Source organism: Artibeus jamaicensis, unplaced genomic scaffold (assembly GCF_021234435.1).
Source record: "Artibeus jamaicensis isolate MK-2021 breed Jamaican fruit bat unplaced genomic scaffold, CSHL_Jam_final scaffold_2693, whole genome shotgun sequence".
Classification (NCBI taxonomy): domain Eukaryota; kingdom Metazoa; phylum Chordata; class Mammalia; order Chiroptera; family Phyllostomidae; genus Artibeus; species Artibeus jamaicensis.
This window is the reverse complement of record NW_026522033.1, coordinates 778,016-797,906: the sequence shown is the minus strand read 5'-3', so window position 1 is coordinate 797,906 and position 19,891 is coordinate 778,016. Positions and strand designations below refer to the sequence as shown.

The 19,891-nt window shown below is 65.1% G+C and overlaps 1 protein-coding gene across 5 annotated transcripts; it reads left to right on the top strand.

Moving 5' to 3' along the window:
* Window positions 1-721: 721 nt before the first annotated feature.
* Window positions 722-19,606, top strand: PPP6R1 (protein phosphatase 6 regulatory subunit 1). Of its 5 annotated transcripts, none has more exons than XM_053656749.1 (24): window positions 722-1,345; window positions 8,055-8,287; window positions 9,802-9,988; window positions 10,074-10,211; window positions 10,300-10,365; window positions 11,536-11,648; window positions 11,741-11,854; window positions 12,208-12,370; window positions 12,464-12,616; window positions 12,735-12,869; window positions 13,332-13,396; window positions 13,482-13,597; window positions 13,692-13,780; window positions 13,861-13,950; window positions 14,060-14,157; window positions 15,022-15,079; window positions 15,165-15,343; window positions 17,328-17,461; window positions 17,546-17,714; window positions 17,817-17,887; window positions 18,011-18,092; window positions 18,483-18,593; window positions 18,674-18,745; window positions 18,823-19,606. In XM_053656749.1, coding segments are annotated over exons 2-24 (2,631 nt in total). In that variant the 5' UTR covers window positions 722-1,345; window positions 8,055-8,060; the 3' UTR covers window positions 18,824-19,606. The 5 variants fall into 5 exon arrangements, with proteins under 5 accessions (XP_053512724.1, XP_053512722.1, XP_053512723.1 ...); XM_053656747.1 differs by lacking the exon at window positions 722-1,345 and adding an exon at window positions 3,286-3,391; XM_053656748.1 differs by lacking the exon at window positions 722-1,345 and adding an exon at window positions 3,287-3,391 and having other exon boundaries at window positions 13,695-13,780.
* Window positions 19,607-19,891: the final 285 nt, after the last annotated feature.

The window sequence follows — 19,891 nt, the reverse complement described above, 5'->3', positions numbered from 1 at the left end:
TTAGAAGCTAACAGATGTTGAAAGACATGCCTAATTGGCATCGTAGGAAATAGAGAACCCCTAAAACAGGAAAATGTACTCAAACATGATTCAATAAAATGTCCCTGTAATGAAAAAGGTAACTGCAGGTTAAAAATAAATAAAAGTTGAGTCCTTGCCCAAGTTTACTCATCTTGCCTTTACAGTGGACCTGCGACATGGCAAGAGGTGGCTGTGAAAGTTGGGGAAACTGAGGCCGGATGGGACCTTACTGAGTATTGATACAAGGTCTGGGAGAACCTTTCCAGTCGATGGTGTTAGAGGATTCTCTGTGCGGCGACTGAAAACCGTCAGGACATGGCCAGGGCAAATGCCTGGTGGGCGACTAAAGGCAGCCTGAAGCCAGAGAAGGCGTCGGGAACACCCGGCCGGATAAAGGCTCCTGGCCCTGGTTGGACAGAAATTCCCCAGGAGCTGGACCCTGGAGACAACAACAACAAAAAAAAGGAATATGAATGGAGGAAAATCCTGGGGCAGGGTTTTCTCTGGGTTTTGGAATGGAGTCATAATGAACACCGGGCATGCAGAGGCGCCTGCGCATTGGGTTGCCTGGGTTTATTCGGGGAGAGACCATTGGCACTAACCGGCGCAAGCGCATCTACCAGAAGCGGCGGCGGTCTAGGTGGGCGGGGTCGGGAGCTGCAAGGCCCACGCGCACGCGCACTGCCGCCCCGAGCTCACCACCACCCCCCACCCGCACACAGAGACAACCGCGGGAGGGCGGACTCCTCTGCGTGCCCCTACGCTGGGGGAATTGTGGGATAGTGGCGGACGGATTCGGGCGTCGGAGCCTGTGAAGCTAACTGCAAAGCCGAGAGACCTCGCCGCTGTGAGGAAGGGGCGGTGGAGGAAGCGGGCCTCAAGTTCCGTCAACCGCTGCTCAGCACTGCGGCCTACTCGGGCTGCGGAGGAGGACGTCTTCCCTAACCAGACTTGACTTTGCCGCGGGGCGCTGGACCTGGGAGACCGAGGCGGCTCCTCTGCTGAGGGCTTGCGCGGGCCTCGCGACCCCGCCGACCTCCCACAGCCCCGGGTCGGACTCGCGCCCACCTTGCCGGCGGCCCCACACCCAGCCGGCGCGGCCCCCCGAACTCTGGAACTGGGTGCTCGCGGGCCGCCCCGTAGGCTCGAGGACGCGTGCGCGAGCTCCGGCCCCGGCCGCAGCGCCTGCGCCCTCGTGAGACCTCGCCGCCCCCCGCCCCCACGAACCGGGCTCCCGAACAGAGCCAGAGCCGCTGGCGGCGGGGCGGGGGGGGCGCCCCGATGAGCCCGGAGTGCGAGGAGCCGCCGCCGCCCCCCCGCGCAGGTAAGCGGCCACTCGCGGCTCTTCCCCAGGCCCGGCACTCCGAGTTCCGCGCCCCGTCCCTGGCTGCTCTGCCTGGTACCTTCGAGTTTCCTCAGCCTTTCTCCTTGGACCCTTCCCTTCTCTTGGGGATCCCTTCAGTCGGGTGCCCCAAGTCCCTTAGACTCTTTTTCTCAGCCCCCCCCCCCTCAGTCTCTTCCCCGGTTGGTCGTCCCCACCCCACCTCCTTCCTTTTGGGCGCACCTCTAGCCTCTTATTTAGTGCGTTCCCCTTGGCCTTGCCCTCCTCCAGCCCACCTTGGCCGGCCTCTTCTCCCTCTGCCCCCCTACCTCCCCCTATGCCCTGGGACCCAACCTCACTCCTCTGCCGACCCCCACCCTCATCTTTCCTTCCTCAGACCTTTCTCATGGACACCCCATACTTCCTCGGTCCCTGTCCCCTGCCATCGATTTGGCGTCTCTCACCCTTGGGCCCAGGACGACTGCCGCGGGGAGTGGGGCTTCTCTTCACCCTGTCTGGGCTCGCCCGCCCTGTGGCTTGGGCTTCTTGTGAGCTGGGCTTTGGGAGGTACTTCTGTGGAGCAGCCACCACTGAGTCCCATTCTGGGAGACACGGCCTGCCGAGGGCATGGCTGGGAGCCTGGTGCTGGGCGCTGAGGGAGGGGGACCAGCCCTGGGAGACTCAGGCAGAGCAGGATAGTCACAATGACTAGCCCTGGGATAGAGGTCACTCGGGGTGCCATCAGAGGCCCAGAGGTGAGGCACTGGTGAGACGGGCTCAGCGGGTGGGGTTTTCTGTCTAGGAAGGGTGTGTAGGAGTTGACAGACTGTGGTGGGAAGAAGGGCCTTCCCTGTGGAAGAACCAGGACATGCAAATAGGTGCAGGGGAGACCCCAGAAGCCATCAGGGTGCAGATGTGTTGGGAGAGAGTGGCCTGACTATCTCAGGGGGCTGCTCGTCCAGGAGCCTGGAGGGTGGCCTGGTTGGGTCTTTCTTGCTGCTCTGTGACATGCCCGCATCTCTATACTGGCGACCCATACGTCACTGATACCACCAGCCTCAAAAGCAGGCTGTTTCTGCAAAGGAAGGAGGTTGTCAGGGGCGGAACTGGGCTGAGAGTCGCACAGCAACGTCAGTGGACTGTGAAGAAGTGGCAGGGCCATCAGCGCGCCCAGCCTCGGCTGCGCCAGGGGTCCCGGTGCACTCACTGTGGAGCAGAGTGCAGGGCGCCAGGGCTGGGCAGCGTTTAGGGTTTATTACATGTCTGCGGATCAGTTATTGTAGTGGTTTTCACCTGGAGGTGATCATGTCCCCCTGGGGACACTTTGACAGTGGTTGGAGACATTTTTCGTTGTTGTGGCAGCTGGGGCAGGGGGTGCTGCTGGGGTCTGACGGGCAGAGTGCAGTGGTGCTGGGGAACACCCTGCAAGTGCCCTGGACAGGCCCCACAGCAGCGTGTGGGTAGGGCCACTGGGGCTACACCCTGCTCTCTTGCCCCACCCTGCTCTCTTGCTGGGGTGTGATGTCCTCTTGGCCTGTCCGCTCCGTTGCTTCTCCAGAGTGGCTGTGTATTTGACATGCTTCCACGTTGTTGGTCATTTGTTGTCGGGCCATTCACTGTTTGTTTGCGTTAGAGGAGAACAACTGTTTTCCGGGCTCTGTGGCCAGGTGACCTTCGGTTTTCATTCATTCGACAAGTACCTTTAGCTCTGGGCCTGCTCTTAGGCTGGGTCCTGGGAAACAGGCATCTGGTGGGGGGAAGCAGGTGACCCAATAGGCAGATGCTGTCACAGAGCCCTCAGACGCTGTCACAAGGTGACCACGGAAGCTGCGGAAAGTGTGGAACAGGCCCCTCACGCAGTCAGGGGAGGCTTCTTGGAGGAAGTGGTGTCTGCGCTGAAGCCTGAAGGACCCAGGAGGAGCTGGGCAGGCTCGAAGAGTTGGAGGAGAGCAGAGGGAGCAGCTGGGCCAGGGCAGAGGCGAGGGCGCAGAGGAGCAGGCAGGTGTGGCGGGAGAGTTGAGTGCCATGCGGGTGGCAGCCAGAGAGGAGGTGAGAGAGGCCCAGGAGTGCTGGTGAGAGTGAGAAGCCTCCGTGGCGGCCTGGGCCCCGGGCTCCTCGTGGGCAGGCTCATCAGCGCCCGGGGTGGGGACACGCCCTCCTTTCAAGGCCAAGCCCGGGTTTTCCCATGGACCTTCCTGGGGGAAGTGTGGTCTTACCCCAACCCTGAGGTGTCTCGCAGGTGCTGAGGCTCCTTAGGGTTAAGTCCCTGGTCTCAGGTCACTGAGGTTTCAGTCCAGACAGGCAGGGTTGGAACCCAGGCCTTCTGACTGCATCACCTTGTGACACTCACTCTGCCACTCTGTGTTCCAAATCTATTCGTTATTGTGTAGGCATTTTTCTTTTAACCCATGACCCGTCCTGGAGACTGTCCTAAATGTGAGCTCTCCTGCCCCATCTCAGTGCTTGGCCCTGTGTCCCTCTCCAGTCTCTTGTTTCCTAATTTCTCCATCTCCTGGGGTTGGACCAGTGCAGCCACCTGCCTAGGAGAGTCTGCTCCGGGGTCAGTGGGCGAGGCACCCCCCCAGTCTCTCCTGAGCCACAGTAAGGCCCCGGGCTGTCACCCCATGTGGCCTTGGCCGGGGCCCTCTCTAGCTTTTTCTCCCAGATGGGCGTCCCGCTGCCTGCCTCTCTGGGTCTGTCTTGGGTTTTGTGGCAGCACCCACCAGGGCCCTGCTGTTACCGTCCCTCCATCCCTGGCACTGGAAGCTCCCCATCCCCTTTCTAGATTGGGCAGAGAGCTGACAGTGGGTGGGTTGGGGGGAGTTGGAGGGAGGTGGTCTCTGTCCTCTGATCTGCTGGGCCTGCAAGGGGCTGGGGGCTGGCCGGCGAGCAGTGGGGCTCATCCAGCCTGTCTGCCTAGAGCAGCTGGTGGTGGCCTGTGATGGCTGAGGGTAGCAGTGGTCAGCAGGTCCCAGGTGGCTTGTCCCAACACTGAAGCCTCTGCTGAGCCTCTGGGCGGCTTCAGTGGCCACCCCGGAGGCCCTCCCGGAGGCACCTGTCCCCCTTGACCTCCACTTCTGTGTACTCTGGGGCCAGAGCAGGTGAGGAAGGGGGTGCCCGTGGGCTCCCAGCAGGTGGAGGTGTGTCTGGACATGGGTGGCTACAGCGGCAACAGGGGGGGCTCTGTGGGAGCAGCAGTGGGGCCCCGGCTGAGCCACGCAGGAGGCCAGAGAAGCACCCACAGAGCGGGAACCCATGGTGTGGCGCTGGCGCGGGAGAGGTGCTGTGTGTCTGATGGCTTCCTTTCTCAGGCAGTTTCCCCTCTTCTGTTTGCCGTGGGCCTTGGTTTTCAAACGGTCGCTAAGAGCCCGTGGTAGTCACTTCCGTTTTCTTGAAGATTGCTAAAAGTTGAAGAGGGTGGGGGTGGCGGGGAGTGTGGCTCCCGCCCGGCATGTCTGAACGACCTGAGTCACCCGGGCCGCCCGGCCGAGCCTCTCTGGCCTTGCTCTTGTTTTTAGTGCTGTCACCCTGCAGCGTGGCGGTCTCCTCCCCTCCTACCACAAGTGTCCTGGCCTCAGCGTGGCTGCAGGGACAGACAGGACAGGACGAAGCCAGCACCTGCCATGCTCTGGCCTGTCACCTGCCTGACCTGGCTGTGCTCACAGCACGGCCCTTCCTGGCTGGCAGTGCCCCCGTTTCACGGACAGGAAACCGGGCTCCCGGATGCCAGGTGCCGGCCCCCAGCTCAGCTCACTGTCAGAGAGTGAGGAGGAGGCCCGCCTCTCGGGCCCGGTTCCCACGACCTCCGGAGCTCTGGTCAGTGGGGAGAGGAGCTTGGCCTGCAGGGCTTGGGCCTGGAGCGAATTGGGAGTTTGTGGCGGGGAATTTTAGTTTTGTCCCTTTTTCAACTCAAAAAAACTTTCCCTGCCCTGTGTCTGCATGCGCATTCTGCTTACCGTGGAGAACCGACCACCACTCGGTTGCATCTGGTGCTGGCGGCCTCCTGATTTTCAGAGGCGCCCCCCGAGGTTTTGAGGGTTTATTGGGCCACCTAGGTTGTGAAGCCCCGGAGGCAGTTGGAGTGGGGACTCGGGGGTGGGGCTGTAGCCTGCACCCTCTAACCCTGCGCTCTGGAAGTGGGCGGGTGGAGTCCAGGATGGGGGTCTGCCCCTTGGCAGTGGCAGCCAGGGCTCTTTCCTGCCAGCCTGCATCTCTGCCTCTGTCAGGTGCAAGTAAAAACAGTGCTGCACCTTGTCACCTCGATGACATGGCACAGGGTACCCCATGTGGGTGCACGGGTTCTCTGCAGGGTTGGTTGGGCCCTGCCCTGTCCCCCGTGGGGAGGGGGACGCTACTTAGCTCGGGAGGTGGGTGGCAAGGTGGGAAGGGGGAACCTGGCCGGCTCCCCAGGGCGGAGCCCTGCTGTGCCTCAGCTCTGTGGGCAGCTGGCACCCTGTCAGTGCGGGCGCCTGGGACAGGAAGCGAGGCCTGGCCTGGCCCCGGCAAGGCAGGCACACTCGGCAGCTCTGGGTTTGTTTGTTTTGGTAACGGTTTTTGTGCAGATGTAATTCATACACCTTACGATTCACCCATTTATAGTGCAGGGTTCAGCGGCTTCTGGTACAGTCACCACCAGGCCGCCGTCACCAAGCAGGATTTCAGTGGGGGTGTGACTGATGAGTGCACGTGTGTGTCATCGATTTCAGAATGTCCTGGGAGGCTTTGTCTGAACACCCCCCCCCAAGGGAAACCCCACTATTCCTATTAGCAGTCGCCTTCCCCCACCTCTGAAAACCACTCCTCTGCTGTCTGTTTCTACTTGGAATCTTCTGGCACCGGGTCCTCGGTGACTGCTTCACTCTCTCTGCTTGGGCAGCCTTTCGGCCTCTCTGGTCCCCCTATTGCTGCTCAGAAGTCGTCGGTATAGAAACAGGAGGTAAAACCACGTCACGGTCCTTGCTTCTTGTGGCCCAGGTGGCAGCCGCCCCTTGAGCCGATTCTGGTCCCAGGCCCCCCAGCTGAGGTTTGTGTGCCAGGTTCTGTGCTCACCGCTGTGCCCCGGTGCTGACGGCAGCCTGGTGAGGAAGGTTCTGCTGGGCTCTGACCAGCCAGAGCATGCATGGTGCACATGCCTTGTCAGTGGGATGGCGGCGGTGCAGGGCAGGTTGGGACACGTGACCAGGACACGGCGGACAGAGGTGGGCGGGGGTGGAGGGCCCCACTGGGGGCTTTGGGCCTGGAACCATCACGAGACACTTGGATTCGTGTCTCAGAAAAGTGGCCTGTATGGGGTGGGGTGTGGAGGGCTGGTTGGCCAGGGCTGAGGAGCAGGAACGCGTGCCATCGGGACTGTGGCAGATGTAGAGCCACTTGTTCCTGGTCTCAGCCAGGAAGGAGGTCCCCTGGGTGGCTGAGGCCACTGGGGCTGCTGTGGAGGCTGGAGAGGAGAGCTGGGTGTCACTGTGCCTCGAATGGACAGAGGCTTAGCAGGTGGTCCCTTGTACCTACTGGCTCCGCCCTGGTGCAGCCCAGCTGCTTCCTGAGTCAGCCTTATTCTCCTTGGGCTGTTGCTCTGTCCATGGCCAGGGTGTCATGGGGCCGAGCAGACTTGGAGGGCATTGTAGGAGAGGCACTGGGGGTGCCCAGGAGGGGCATCCTGGCCGCTGGGTCTCTCCACTTCAGGTCGATCTCACAAGGCAGGTGAAAGGTGTGGCGTTTAGTCAGTGCCTGGGCTGGACTGCAGAGCCCCCTACTTAGTCGTGCGCAAGTTGCCCACTGTGCAATGGAGTGACAATGGCCCTCAGACGGGGCCGTGGGGACAGCGCCTGAGGCTCAGTGGACTCCCAGAGGGAGGACAGCGGCACGGGAGCCTGGCTGCGAGCTCAGGGCGGTCTGCGGCCACTGGTCTGGACCCAGGGGCCTGCAGGCTCCCCGGGCGGCTGAGTCCCTGTGCAGCAGGGGCTTGGGCCAGCCCAGCACCTGGAGAGCACACCACAGGAGGGCCTCCCGATGCCTGACGTCATCAGCGACCTGTGTCAGGTGGGCCAGGCCACGGCCAGGCACGCAGGGGCAGAGCAAGGGCACCATTCTCCAGGGGCTGGGAGCAGGCCTGTCCTTGCTGAGCCAGTTACCCACCTGTCCTGCTTCTTTTGGGCCCATCAGTGGCTGTTTGGGGAGCGCCCCCCCCATTTTCCTGTTCCCTGTCCTGGACCGTGGGTGGGAGGAGGTTGAGAGAGTGAGAGTGTGTGCGTGTGTGTGTGTGTGTGTGTGTGGCGTCCAGGCAACGGCACAGACTTCTCTCTGCCCACCACTGCCCCACACCCTCCACTACATGCTGTTCACTGGGCTGGATGGTGGCCGAGTGCCGGCCGTCATGGGGCTCAGCAAATGCAGCTTGAGGTGAGCCTGACATCAGGGGTCCCAGGATGAGCAGAGCTCTGGCCCTGCCCCAGGGGTTCCTGCCAGACGGGACAGTGGACACAGGCCCTTGTGGGCAGGACTGTGGTCGCACCATGCCCAGCTTCAGGGCTCAGCCTTGAGGGCCCTGGGCACCCTGGGGGCTAGGGTTGGGCTGGACAGTTGGCCTCAGGTGTGAAGTGGCCCCCTGGGCCTCAGGGCTCTGGACGGGGGGAGTGGGGTGGGTAGGTGCCGGGTCTGGTGAGCTGCCTGGGCCGGCCGGCGGGGCTCAGTGTTTGACGGCCCCTGCCCGTAGGGCGCCATGTTTTGGAAGTTTGACCTGCACACGAGCTCGCACCTGGACACGCTGCTGGAGCGAGAGGACCTGAGCCTGCCCGAGCTGCTGGACGAGGAGGACGTCCTGCAGGAGTGCAAGGTTGTCAACCGCAAGCTGCTGGACTTCCTGCTGCGGCCGCCACACCTGCAAGCCATGGTGGCCTGGGTGACCCAGGAGCCGCCGGCCAGCGGCGAGGAGCGGCTGCGCTACAAGTGAGCCCCCGTCCCCACTCTCCCCCAGCCCCGTCCAGGGGACTCCTCGTGGGGACGGGTGGGATCAGGGAGCCCAGGCAGGGAGGCCTGTGCTGCGGAGCACGCACAGTGGGACTGCAGACGCGCGTCTGCTGGGGGTTTGCACATGGCCTCCAGTGCCGGGGGAGGAGGCCCCTGGGGAGCAGCGTCCGGCCAGTCTTTTTTCGGCGGCTCCCACCCCCACCCTGTCTTCTTCCTCCTGGTGTTTCTTCCATCGGGTTTTGGTCTCCGTGACTCTGGAGTCCCATGCAGCTGTGAGAGGGAACACAGAGTTCCCCGCACACTGACCGCCCCCTCCTCCCTCCCCCGGGGGACTGCCCAGGATGGCCCGCGGGCCTGATGGCCCACAGGCCCTGGTGGCTTACAGCAAGCCCTGCAACTCCACACAGCACTGTTCTGCCTGTGATTCCCTTGCACATTCCCATTGTTGGAGCAGAGTCCTCCCAGTGTCCAGCGTGGTGCCGCGAGCCCAGGGCACAGCTGTGAGCTGAGCTGGCATGGGCCCTGGTGGCCGCCGTCCCCTTCGGCATGCCCCCCCGCCCTTCTCTCCACCTGTCCCCAGTCACTTCGTGGGTACTTGGAGCCCTGGGGGTTGGGGGCACAGTTGCCGTAACTGCGGGCTTGGGTCTGGCCTGGGCTCTGCTGCCCTTCCTGGGCCCTGCACAGATTGTACCAGTCGTGGGCTCCCTTCCGGTCCCACTCCCAGTTCCCTGGCACCGCCCTCTGCCCAGCCCCCCTTGCCCTGCCCTGGCTGTGTGTCTTTTGAGCCAGGTGGTGCGTGGGTGAAGGCTGCCCCTCAGTTTGCCCTTTGTGAAGTGGGGCTTCAGGGAGGCGGTTGCAGGGGCCCCGGGCGGGGTCCGCAGAGTCTGCCCTGCCTCCTGACGTCCACCTATCCATCAGACGCCTGGTCCCGCGTGTGTCTTTTCCCCCCTCTGCTTGGGCCTCTGTCCACCGTTCCCCTTCTGCCATCCCCCCTCCCTCAAGCATGTCCAGTGGCTGCGAGGCCTGGGCTGTGGCTCACAGGAGTGGGGAGATGCTGAGGGAGCCTCTGTGTTGACCCCCGTGCTGTCCCAGCCCCTGGGGGCCCTGCCGCGCTCCGAGGAACCCAGGGGCGGGGCACACGGGCCCTGCGTTCACAGGGCGCCTCAAGCAGGTCGAACTCACCCAGGTCTGGGGGGCCTGCTGGGCAGGGTGGCCCTGGAACTGGTGTGGGGAAGGGAGGGGGGGGCGAGAGTGGGGTTCGGAGAGGTCACCTGGTCAGACTGTGTAGGGGAAGCTCTGACGGCGGCCTGGGCAGGGCTGTGGACGGTGGCAGGCGGATGTCCAGGAGATGGCAGGCTTGGGAGTGGGTGGTCAGGAGGGAGGACATCGCCTTCACCGGGCGGTTCTGACAGGGAGGCGAGAATCCCCCCACCTCCCCCTTCTCTGCCTCCCTGTCTGGATGTGACAGCTGCCTGCCCTCCCACCCCTCCCAGGTACCCCAGTGTGGCCTGTGAGATCCTGACGGCGGACGTGCCCCAGATCAATGACGCCCTGGGTGCGGACGAGTCCCTGCTGAACCGACTCTACGGCTTCCTGCAGAGCAGTGACTGCCTCAACCCACTGCTGGCCAGCTTCTTCAGCAAGGTCATGGGCATCCTCATCAACCGCAAGACGGACCAGGTGCCCGCCGTCCTGGGCGCCGCAGCTGCTGGGTGGGTGGGGGGGCGGGCACCGGGGCCACCATCTGACGTGCCCCCGCCCCCAGCTCGTGTCCTTCCTGCGGAAGAAGGACGACTTTGTGGACCTGCTGCTGCAGCACATCGGCACCTCGGCCATCATGGACCTGCTGCTGCGCCTGCTCACCTGCGTGGAGCGGCCCCAGCTGAGGCAGGAAGTGGTCAACGTGAGCTGGGAGCAGGGGCGGGGCCCGGAGGGGCGGGGCCTGCAGGTTGGGTCAGTGAGTGAGGCCCCGCCTTCTCTCCCACCCCAAGTGGCTCAACGAGGAGAAGATTGTCCAGCGGCTCATCGAGCAGATCCACCCATCGAAAGATGACAATGTGAGTGTCCCAGACACTAGGCCTCCTCCTCTCAGGCGGAATCAATGAAAAAAGGAAGATCGGGAATCGAGTGTGTGTGTGCCCCTTGCCCTCGCTGAGGTAGTGGCAGAGCAGAGAAGGGGCTGCACACGCGTGGGAACTCCTGCCGGAGCCCGGGAGCTGGCCCGCTCTCCCTGCAGGGTTCAGGTCTGGGGTGTCCTCTGACTCCAGGCGCTGTGCCTGGACATGCTCTGCTCATCCTTCAGAGAGTCCACCTGGAGGCCCGTCCTCACCAGTAGCTCGTGGGGCCTCAGCTCTTCCCTGCCCACACATGCAGGTGTCAGTACCTGGGGCCCAGCCAGCGCCCATCCCAGGGGGGTGACAGCCATTCAGGCCTTTGTGGCAGAGGGACGAGGGTGCCCACTGTGAGCCTGCGTGGGTCCCAGGCCTGCCTGTCGGCCCTGTCGGGTTGCACCCAGTGCTCTGCTCGTACTTGGCTCTTGCTTTCTTGTTGGTAGCAGCCTGGGAGTCGTGTACTGCACGGCCCGTTCGTTTGTGCCGTGGGATTCAGTAGCTTCTAGTACATTCCCAGAGTCCTGCAGCCGTCCCTGAGTTAGGTGGGGGTGTGTCTCATCGCTTCAGGAGGAACCCTGAGCCCACGAGCTGTCAGTCCCACCGCCCTGGTGGTGCCCCAGTCCCGGCAGCCGCCATGGCACTGCTGTGCCTGGGTTCGCCTCTCCTGGGCGTCTTGTACACGTGGAGCCCCACGGCACGTGGTCCCTGCTGGCCTCCCTGCCCCAGCACCGTGTCTGCATGTGCCTGTGTTGCGGCTCCTTGGCGCCTTGCCTTGTCTGAGGCTGAGGGACGTTCTGTGGTGGCAGACCATGCTGCTCCCCGTTCACTGGTGGCGGACGCCCCTTCTTTGGCAGCTGTGAATGGTGCAGGTTTCTGTGCGGTGTCTCCTCTCCTTTTCCACCAGGCCTTCCTTGGTTTCCCTGTCTGCTGTCTCTCCCCTCCCAGTGTCTGGTACCTTGAGCGTCCTCCCTTGGGACTTGTGTCCCTGTGTCTGTGTCATTCTCCTGCCATCCCCAAGGGCTAGGGCCAGGTGGTCAACTCATGGGGGTCCCAGCACGAGGCCGTGGAGGGTCCGGTGGCTCGACTGGGTCCCCAGCGCGCTCTTCGCCTCCACAGCAACATTCCAACGCCTCCCAGTCCCTGTGCGACATCATCCGCCTGAGCCGGGAGCAGATGATCCAGGTGCAGGACAGCCCGGAGCCTGACCAGCTGCTGGCCACCCTGGAGAAGTGGGTTTGCTGGCTGCGCCCTGGCCCAGGGAGGGAGTCTGTCCTGGGGGCCGGGGTCCCAGGCCCTTCACCTCCATTCCCCCTCGCCCCAGGCAGGAGACGATCGAGCAGCTTCTGAGCAACATGCTGGAGGGGGAGCTGAGCCCATCCGTCCTTGTCAGCGGAATCCAGGTGCTGCTGACCCTGCTGGAGCCCAGGAGGCCACGGTGAGGGGGCAGCCTCCTGGTTGGGGTGGCGGTCACAGGGCATCGCTCCACAAGTGGTGTCCACCTCACAGTGGTCACTGTGGGCCCGGAGAGGAGTCCTCCTGTTCCCACCTGATAGTGGAGGAAACAGGCCAAGTCCACTGCCCGTAGCTCCCAGCTGGCCGTTGGCATCCAGGGTCCCTTGGGCAACCGGGCTAAGACATCCTGGGGCTTCCAGCCTGTCCTGCCTGGGCCCCTCCCCTCGCTACCCAGCTGGCAGCAGCTTCACACTCCTCTGCAGACGTGCTCGTGCACACGTACGTGCCAGGCCGCCTGGACGGCTCACTCTGCTCCCTGCCCTGGCCCCTCTGCAGGTCTGAGTCTGTGATCGTGAACAACTTCTTCAGCACCGTGGACGGGCAGCTGGAGCTGCTGGCCCAGGCCACCCTGGACAGCGCTGTGTCCTGCGTGGGCGCCCTGCATGCCCTGCGCCCTCGACTCGGCCGCTTCCATGAGCTCCTGCTGGAGCCCCCAGAGGTGAGCTGGGCAGGTTGGGGTGGGGGTGGCTGGGAAGGTCGAACCTGGGCCCCACGCTGCAGGTCCAGAACAGTGCCTCCTCTGTGTCTGCAGCTAGAGCCACTGTGCACAACCTGGGGCACCCTGGCCCCACCGCTGGGCACCACGCGGCTGCACGTGGTCAAGCTGCTGGCCAGCACCCTGAGTGCCAATGACGCGGCCCTGACCCAGGAGCTCCTGGCGCTGGATGTGCCCAACACCATGCTGGTGCGGGGGCGGGGCATGGGAGGGCGGGGTCATAGGGAGGGCGGGGTCATGGGTGTGGGTGGGGCCGTGGGACTGGGCCTCTGGGGCCCCTCTGAGTGAGCCTGCGCCCTGCTTCCAGGATCTCTTCTTCCACTACGTGTTCAACAATTTCTTGCACACCCAAGTGGAGGTGTGTGTGAGCACCATGCTGAGCACTGGGCCCCCTTCTGACAGCAGCCTCGAGACGCCTGACCCAAACCCCATCGTGAAACATGTGAGCTGGGGCTCCTGGGCACCCTCAGTTCCCCGGGGCGGGCTCTGCCCACTCTCTGACCCTCATCTGTCCTGGAGCCGGCACTTGGTGGGGGACTTCACGTCCTGAGGGTCGGGGCTCGGGCTTGTCCTAGGTCCTTCCTAGAAGGCGCAGGGTGGCGTTCGGGGAGGTGAGTTACCAGGAGGCCTTGGGAGTCAGTGGGCATCCGAGAAGGACCCTCCCAGGGCGGTGGCTACCGAGGCCCACGGGGGTGCCGCTCTGGGGGTAGCCGGGGCTCAGGGAGGGGCAGCTCAGCGGGGGCTCAGTGTGCGTTGTGTGGGCTGAGTGGGACTGGACAGGCAGAGTGCAGACTGTTGGCAGGGGTGTGGCACACCCTCGGTGGTGGGCACCTCTGTCCCTCCCTCACTGGGGGGGGCGGGGGTGGGGGGGCTGGCCCGTGACCCTGGCTGGCCCCTCCCACAGCTGCTGCAGCAGGGCCGGCTGGTGGAGCGCATCCTGACGTCCTGGGAGGAGAACGACCGCGTGCAGTGAGTGTCCCTCCTTCCTTCTGGGCGGGGGGGGGGGGGGTGGGCGCAGGCGGCCTGTGTCCATCCTCCGTCCGTCCTCACCCAGGTCCACAGGGGGCCCTCGGAAAGGCTACATGGGCCACCTGACGAGAATGGCCAACGCCCTGGTGCAGAACATGGAGAAGGGGCCCAACTCGGAGCAGCTGAGGCAGCTGCTGAAGGGTGAGGCGGGGGCTCCCCTGAGGCAGGGGGTCCCGGAGGTGGGGTGCTGGGGGCCGAGGGCCGTGTCCCACCCCCGTCCTCGTCCCTCCCCCAGCAGAACTGCCGGCTGAGCAGCAGGAGCAGTGGGAGGCCTTCGTGTCGGGACCCCTGGCCGAGACCAACAAGAAGAACATGGTGGACCTGGTGAGGCCCCTGCCGCCCCCTGCAGTCCCCACGGCCGCCCCCCAGCCGCGGCCCCTCACACCCGCCTCCCGCCCACCCAGGTGAACACCCACCACCTGCACTCCTCCAGCGACGACGAGGACGAGCGGCTCAAGGAGTTCAGCTTCCCCGAGGAGGCCGTGCTGCAGCAGGTGAGCCTGGGCTGCAGGGCCCCCCCCCCCACCCGTCTCCGCCCGTCCCACCCGCCCCGCCTGCTCGCCCGCCTGCCAGCCCTGACCGCCGCCCTGCCGGCCCCTGCAGGCCTTCGTGGATTTCCAGATGCAGCGCATGACCTCGGCCTTCATCGACCACTTTGGCTTCAACGACGAGGAATTTGGGGAGCAGGAGGAGAGTGTGAAGTGAGTGCGCCCCCCTGTGCAGCCGCCCGCCCCGGGGCCCCAGCCACCCGTGCCACCTCCGCCCTGGGTCTCTGGCGGCGTGTGAGATGGATGGGCCCAGAGGCCTTGGGGCCTGAGGTTACTTCCCAGCGACCAGTTCCGCTCTCGTATTAGTTGTGGCAGTGTCTAATGAAGTGATAACAGGTGTCTTTCCTTATATTTATCATTTTCTGTCACACGCAGTTTTGTAAACTACTTAGGCCACCTACCTTGTGACAGCACCAGGTAGACAGCGAAGGGGCAGGCGGCCTTCGAATGAGCTCAGGGGACACGTGGTCAGGTGGGAGCGGCTGCCGTGGCTTCTTCCCCACCCGCCCGGGGCCCCCATTCTGAGCCTGGTTCTGCCACTGTCAGCCTGTCTCGGGGCAGGTCCCCCGTGTGGGTCTGGTCTCCTCCTGTGCACCATGGGCTGAGGGGCCTGGGGCTGGGAACAGAGTTTGCCCCGCACGGCCCTGAGGGGAGTGCCTGTGAATGGCACCAGGGACCCTGTGCCCTCTGAGTAGAAAAGGTCCCTTTTGAAGAAAGGAGCCCGTGATCCCCTGAGGCGGGTGGTAGGGGGACAGACAGAGAAGGGCCCGGCTGGCCCCTTAGGGTGGAGGCCAGGGCACCAAAGGGCTGGGGTCCGGGGGGAGGATGAGGGGACGGTCGAGATGGGGTTCCTGCTCCACACAGTCCCCTTGGCACCTCTGTCCAGGCGGGACGGGAGTGCGGGCGTGGGGCGCAGGGAGGCGGTGGCAAGCCGGGGCGTCGCAGAGAGTGGCAGGGGGCAGCCCGCCTCAGCCGCCCTGGCCCCCTCCGCCCTCACTGCCCCCGCTTCTCTCCCAGCGCACCGTTCGACAAGACCGCCAACATCACCTTCTCCCTCCACGCCGACGACGAGAACGTGAGTGCTGCCCCGTCCCTGGCCGTGGGAGCTGCGGGCACTGCCACCCCCCACCTACCCACCTCCCCACCCCTGCCCGCTGCAGCCCAACGCCAACCTGCTGGAGATTTGCTACAAGGACCGGATCCAGCAGTTTGATGATGACGAGGAGGAGGAGGAGGAGGAGGAGGGCCCGGGCTCTGGGGAGTCCGATGGGGAGGACGGCGCCTGGCAGGGCCGCCAGCTGGCCAGGGGTGCCCGCCTGGGCCCGCCCTCGAGTGTGCGGTGAGTCCACATTTGCCTCTTTTGCCAGGCCCTGGCCCGGGGGGGGTGCTGCACGGCACGCAGGGAGCAGTGGAGGAGGGACACTCACTGCTTCCATCAGCCCGAGTGCAGGAAGCCTGCGGGGACCGGGGTGTGTGTAGGCTGGGGCGCTTTGAGTTCTGAGTGGCAGAAACCCAGTTCTGCTGGGCACAGCCCCTGCAGGACTAGGGTGCCAGCTGGTGTGTGTCTGGAGCACCGGGGGCCCTTCAGGTGCGGCAGGGTCCAGGTGTGCCTGCAGCAGTGTCCCACTCGTCCCCCGACTCTGCTCTGTGATGTTAGCTGTCACGCCCGTGCTTCTGCAGAGGCTGTGGGATGGCCCGGTGGCTTATCTTCCCTCGTTTCAGTAAAAGGGCAGGCGGTCCCTTCTTCAGCCATGTGTCAGTCAGCTGTGTCCCCTCTCTGTGCCACCGTGAGGTGATCTTCCTTTGCGCCGGCTGGCCTGGCCACCAGTGGCCCGGGGGCCCTGCCATGGAGGTCTCCCGTGCAGACAGCCTGGTGCCTGCTGCGGGGCCTCTGCCTCCGGGCTTCCGATGAGAGGACCGGAGCATCTTACGTCTTCAGTGGGCCTGTGAGCAGCACCTGTGCGAGTGGGGGTGTCCTGAGTGTGCCGCCTGGGGCGGCCCTGCCCAGGGTGCCGCTGCCTGGATTTGTTGTTGCTCCGGGGGTGGGTTTTGGCTCTTCTGCTTGTGAGGCCCTCCCTGGGGTGGGTGTGACCAGCTCGGTCCAAGGCCATGATTCCCTGGTGGTTCCCTAAGACTGTGCAGTGTTAGCCGTCGTGCGTAGGTTTTGACCCGCTCTGAGCGGCAGGCAGGGTGCCGTTCTGCTTTCTTGCGGAGGTCCGCCCGGGCGCCGGCCTGGGTGCCTCCTCACTGTGGTGTTGTAGGGGGTGTGAAACTGGGCAGTGTGGGTCCTGCCACTGTTCAGGGTTGTGCCGGTTCCCCGGGGTTGGCGTGTTGACGTGTTGGTGTCCAGGGCGGAGCCTGGCAGGACGGTGTGTGCTGGGGGGGGGCGGTGGCCGGGCACAGGCGGGCAGGTGCGAGGCTGCTCTGGTGGTGTCTGGCTCCGGGGCGAGCGAGTGCGGGCGCGGGAGTCTCCCTGGGAGCGGAGGGCCCTCCTGGCGGGAGCGCTGTGGCGTCTTCGGAGTGTAAGTCGTGCACTCTGCTTCTGTGGCACTTGCTCCTGAGTGTTCTTGTTTCTGTTTTCGACCTTTTTGACGTGAGTGGACGTGTTTGCGGCTCAGGCGTCCCCCGTGCAGGTTTGTCCTTGTGGTGTCCCGGCCGCCTCCCCGCGCTGGGCTCTCTGCGGTCACTGCCGGGCCTCCTCGCTGTCCAGGGCGACGTCAGGCCCACACAGGGGAGTGGCCCCAGCTTGTTCCCGGCCCCGCGGGCACTGGCTGTGGGCAGGCGGGGGGTTGGGAACCGCCCCCTGGGGTTGGGGTGCTGCCCTCTGTCCCCTGTGGGCCGAGTCTCCAGTGTATTCTCAGTGCTGAGCAGGGGGAGCCCTTCCCGCCGTGGACAGAGGCGTGGGGCCGGCCTTTGCTCAGCACCTCCCGTGGGTGGACACTGTCCAGTGGGAGTTTGTCCCCTGCCTCGAGTCCCATGTCAGTCAACAGTTCCAAGTGTTTTTGGAGCAGCTGCCCTCTGTGAGGACATAGAGGTGACGAGGGTCCCCCTTGACCCCCTGCGTCTGTCGTTGGGGGCTTGTCACCGTGCTGCTGCGGGAGCCTCTCTGCAGGTGGCGGGGCCGTCCTGCCTGTGACGCTGGCCCAGGGCTGCCTGCCCGGCTCTGGGACGGGAGAGTCTGGCGTCTGCCCAACCTGTCCTGTCCCCACCACGCCCTCTGCCCCTTTCACCATCTGTTGGCTCCTACACTGGGGTGGGGACAGGGCGCCTTCCCGCTCTATCCCTGCTGGAGCGCAGTGGTTGATGACTGGTTCTGGGGGCAGGAGTGGAGGCAGCACAGACAGCGAGGAGGAGGAGGAGGACGAGGACGAGGATGACGAGGAGGAGGAGGAGGACGACCGGGTGGCCCGAGAGGAGGCCAGGCCCTCTTACCCCAGCCCGAGCCCCCAGCCTCCTGGTGGGTGTATGTGCAGGGTGGGTGTGGTGGCGCGCGGGCGGGCGCCTGCCTGCCGGCCTCACCGCCCCCCTGTCCTTGCCCCAGGCCCCAGCTGGACGGCCACCTTTGACTCAGTGCCTACAGACGCCCTGACCAGCCCCCAGGGCTCCCGGGAGAAGGAGCCGTGCTCCGGGCCCCTCGCCCCGCAGGGGCCCCTGGGCGTCCCTGCCCCAAGCCCAGCCGGCCCTGTGGCACCCAGTCCCCTGCAGCTCAGGTGAGGCCCGGAGACGCTGCCGGGGCACGGCCCTGGGTCCTGGCTCCCCGGGGCTCCAGGACCCCCGCAGCGTCTCCACGGGCCGCTTCTCTCCCCTCCCAGGTCTCAGGACCCCACACCTCCCTCTGCACCTCAGGAAGCCTCCGACGGCAGCAAAGTAGCAGAGCTCTCAGGTGAGCCCCTGCCCACGCTGCCTCTCACCCCACACTCTCCCTCACCCCGCACTCTCCCACCCACTGTACCCTGAGCTGGTCGGAGTGTACAGTCTCATGTCTCCTGGCCCCTCTTTCCCACAGCCCCCTGTCAGGCCTTGGTCAGCGTCAGGGACTTCCAGGCCACCCTCAGAGGGACGAGCTCTGTCCCCAGCTCCTTGGACAGGTGACTGGCTAGGGAGCAGCTTCTGGGCGGGTTAGGGGATCTGGGGCCTGTGAGGGAGGTGACTGGAGCCTGAGCCTGGGGCCTGTCCCTGCCCCGGAGCTGCTCCAGGTGGCCCTTGGAGGCTGCCCGGGCCTGGGCCTGTGCTCCCGGATTTCATCTGGGCCCTGAGCCCAGGGCCGCCCGCCCAGCCCCGTGGGCGCCTGTGTGTGGGGGGGGGCATCCAGGAGAGCCGGCAGTGGGCGGGGAGTGTGCCGAGCCCAGGCCCCAGGAGACCTACAGCTTCTGCCTGGGTCGGCCCCGGGGTCTGGGTCGGCTCCCTGCCTGCACGTTTGCTCTGGGCGACAGTGTCCCGTGGAGCCTTGGTGACCAGCCCGCTGACTTGCCCCACAGTGCAACCAGAGACTCTGCTACCTCTGTCCCAAGCCCCGGGGCCCCCCAGCTTCTCCAGACCATGGAAGGGGAGAAGAGCCCCAAACCCTCGGGGCTCCCTGAAAGCCAGAGGTGAGCACGGGCGGGCCTGTGGTGGGTGGGGGGTCGTCACGGGGGTGGCCCTGACCAGTCACGTCCCTCTCTCCCGACAGTGCCCAGGCCCCCCAGCCACCTTCAGCACCCAGCGACTCTGCCCAGGGAGGGCCCGTGTCCCCAGGCTCCTAGTGAGTGGCAGGGGCCAGGGCTGGGGTGGCAGGGGGGCCGGCAGGCCCCTCACTCCTGTCTCCCTCTCGGTTCCCAGATAACTGCCTGGTTCCGGTGGTGGCGGCCAAGTCCTCGTCCTGTGCGTGGACCCTGCTTGGGCGGGGTCCGGGCGGGTCCCCCGCGGCCTGTTGCCCCATCGCCCCATCCCACCCCCGCCCCCGCCCCACATTCTCTCCTCTGCACTCCCAGGAGGCTGACGCCGGGGAGACAGGCCCTACCCACCCCTGTTTGCACTGAGAAAAGAAATGATGGAGTTTCGTCTCCTAGAATAAAGATACAGAGTTGAGTAGAGCGAAAGGAGAGAGAGAGAGAGAGAGAGACCTATATTATATATTATATACGTATTGAGGGAGGAGGGGTGGGAGCAGAGCCAGGCCTGGGCGGGCAGGGTGGGGCTGCGAGGGGTCCCGGGCGCTGTTCTCTCCCTCTGGGTGTAGACGCCACCCCCACACTCCACACGTGGCCTTTCAGCTCAGGTCCACCTGGGGGGCCCGAGGGGGGCTGTGCCTTTGACCCAACCCATGCCCCAGACCCTGCACTTTCCCCGGGCTGGGGGCCGGGGGTCCCAATCCAGGGGGCCCTCTGGTGGCATTCCCACGAGGCCCTGACATACTCCGGAGACCCCTGCGCCTCCCACAGACCCTGGGGCAGGGGTGTGGTGGGGGTCTGGCTGGGGTCCCCCTCCAGTGCCTGAGGGTCTGGGCTCCAGCCCAGCTGCCAAGTGACCTTGTCCCAGCCCCTGTCAGGCTGGCGTGAGTGTGCGTGTGTCCGTGCTGAGCTTCTGTTTCACGTTGCAAATACAAATAAACAGAGGAAGACGGTGCGAGACTCCTGTCGCTCGGAGCTTGGGTTCTGGGGGGGTGGGGGTGGGGGGGCCTGGTCCCCGGGGTCTCCCCCTTGGTCCCCCAGCCTCGTGGGTCCACCGCTCTGCCCTTAGCTGCCCCAGCCACAGAGGGACCTTGTACGAGCCACGTCCCCCCAGCTCCGTGCCCTTGGTGCAGCAGTGGGTGGTTGGCGGCAGCCGTGGAAGCCAGGCGGCAGCCGTGGAAGCCAGGCGGGGCGCCCAGTGAGTCTGTGCGCCAAGGGGGAGGGTGAAGGGCGGGCCA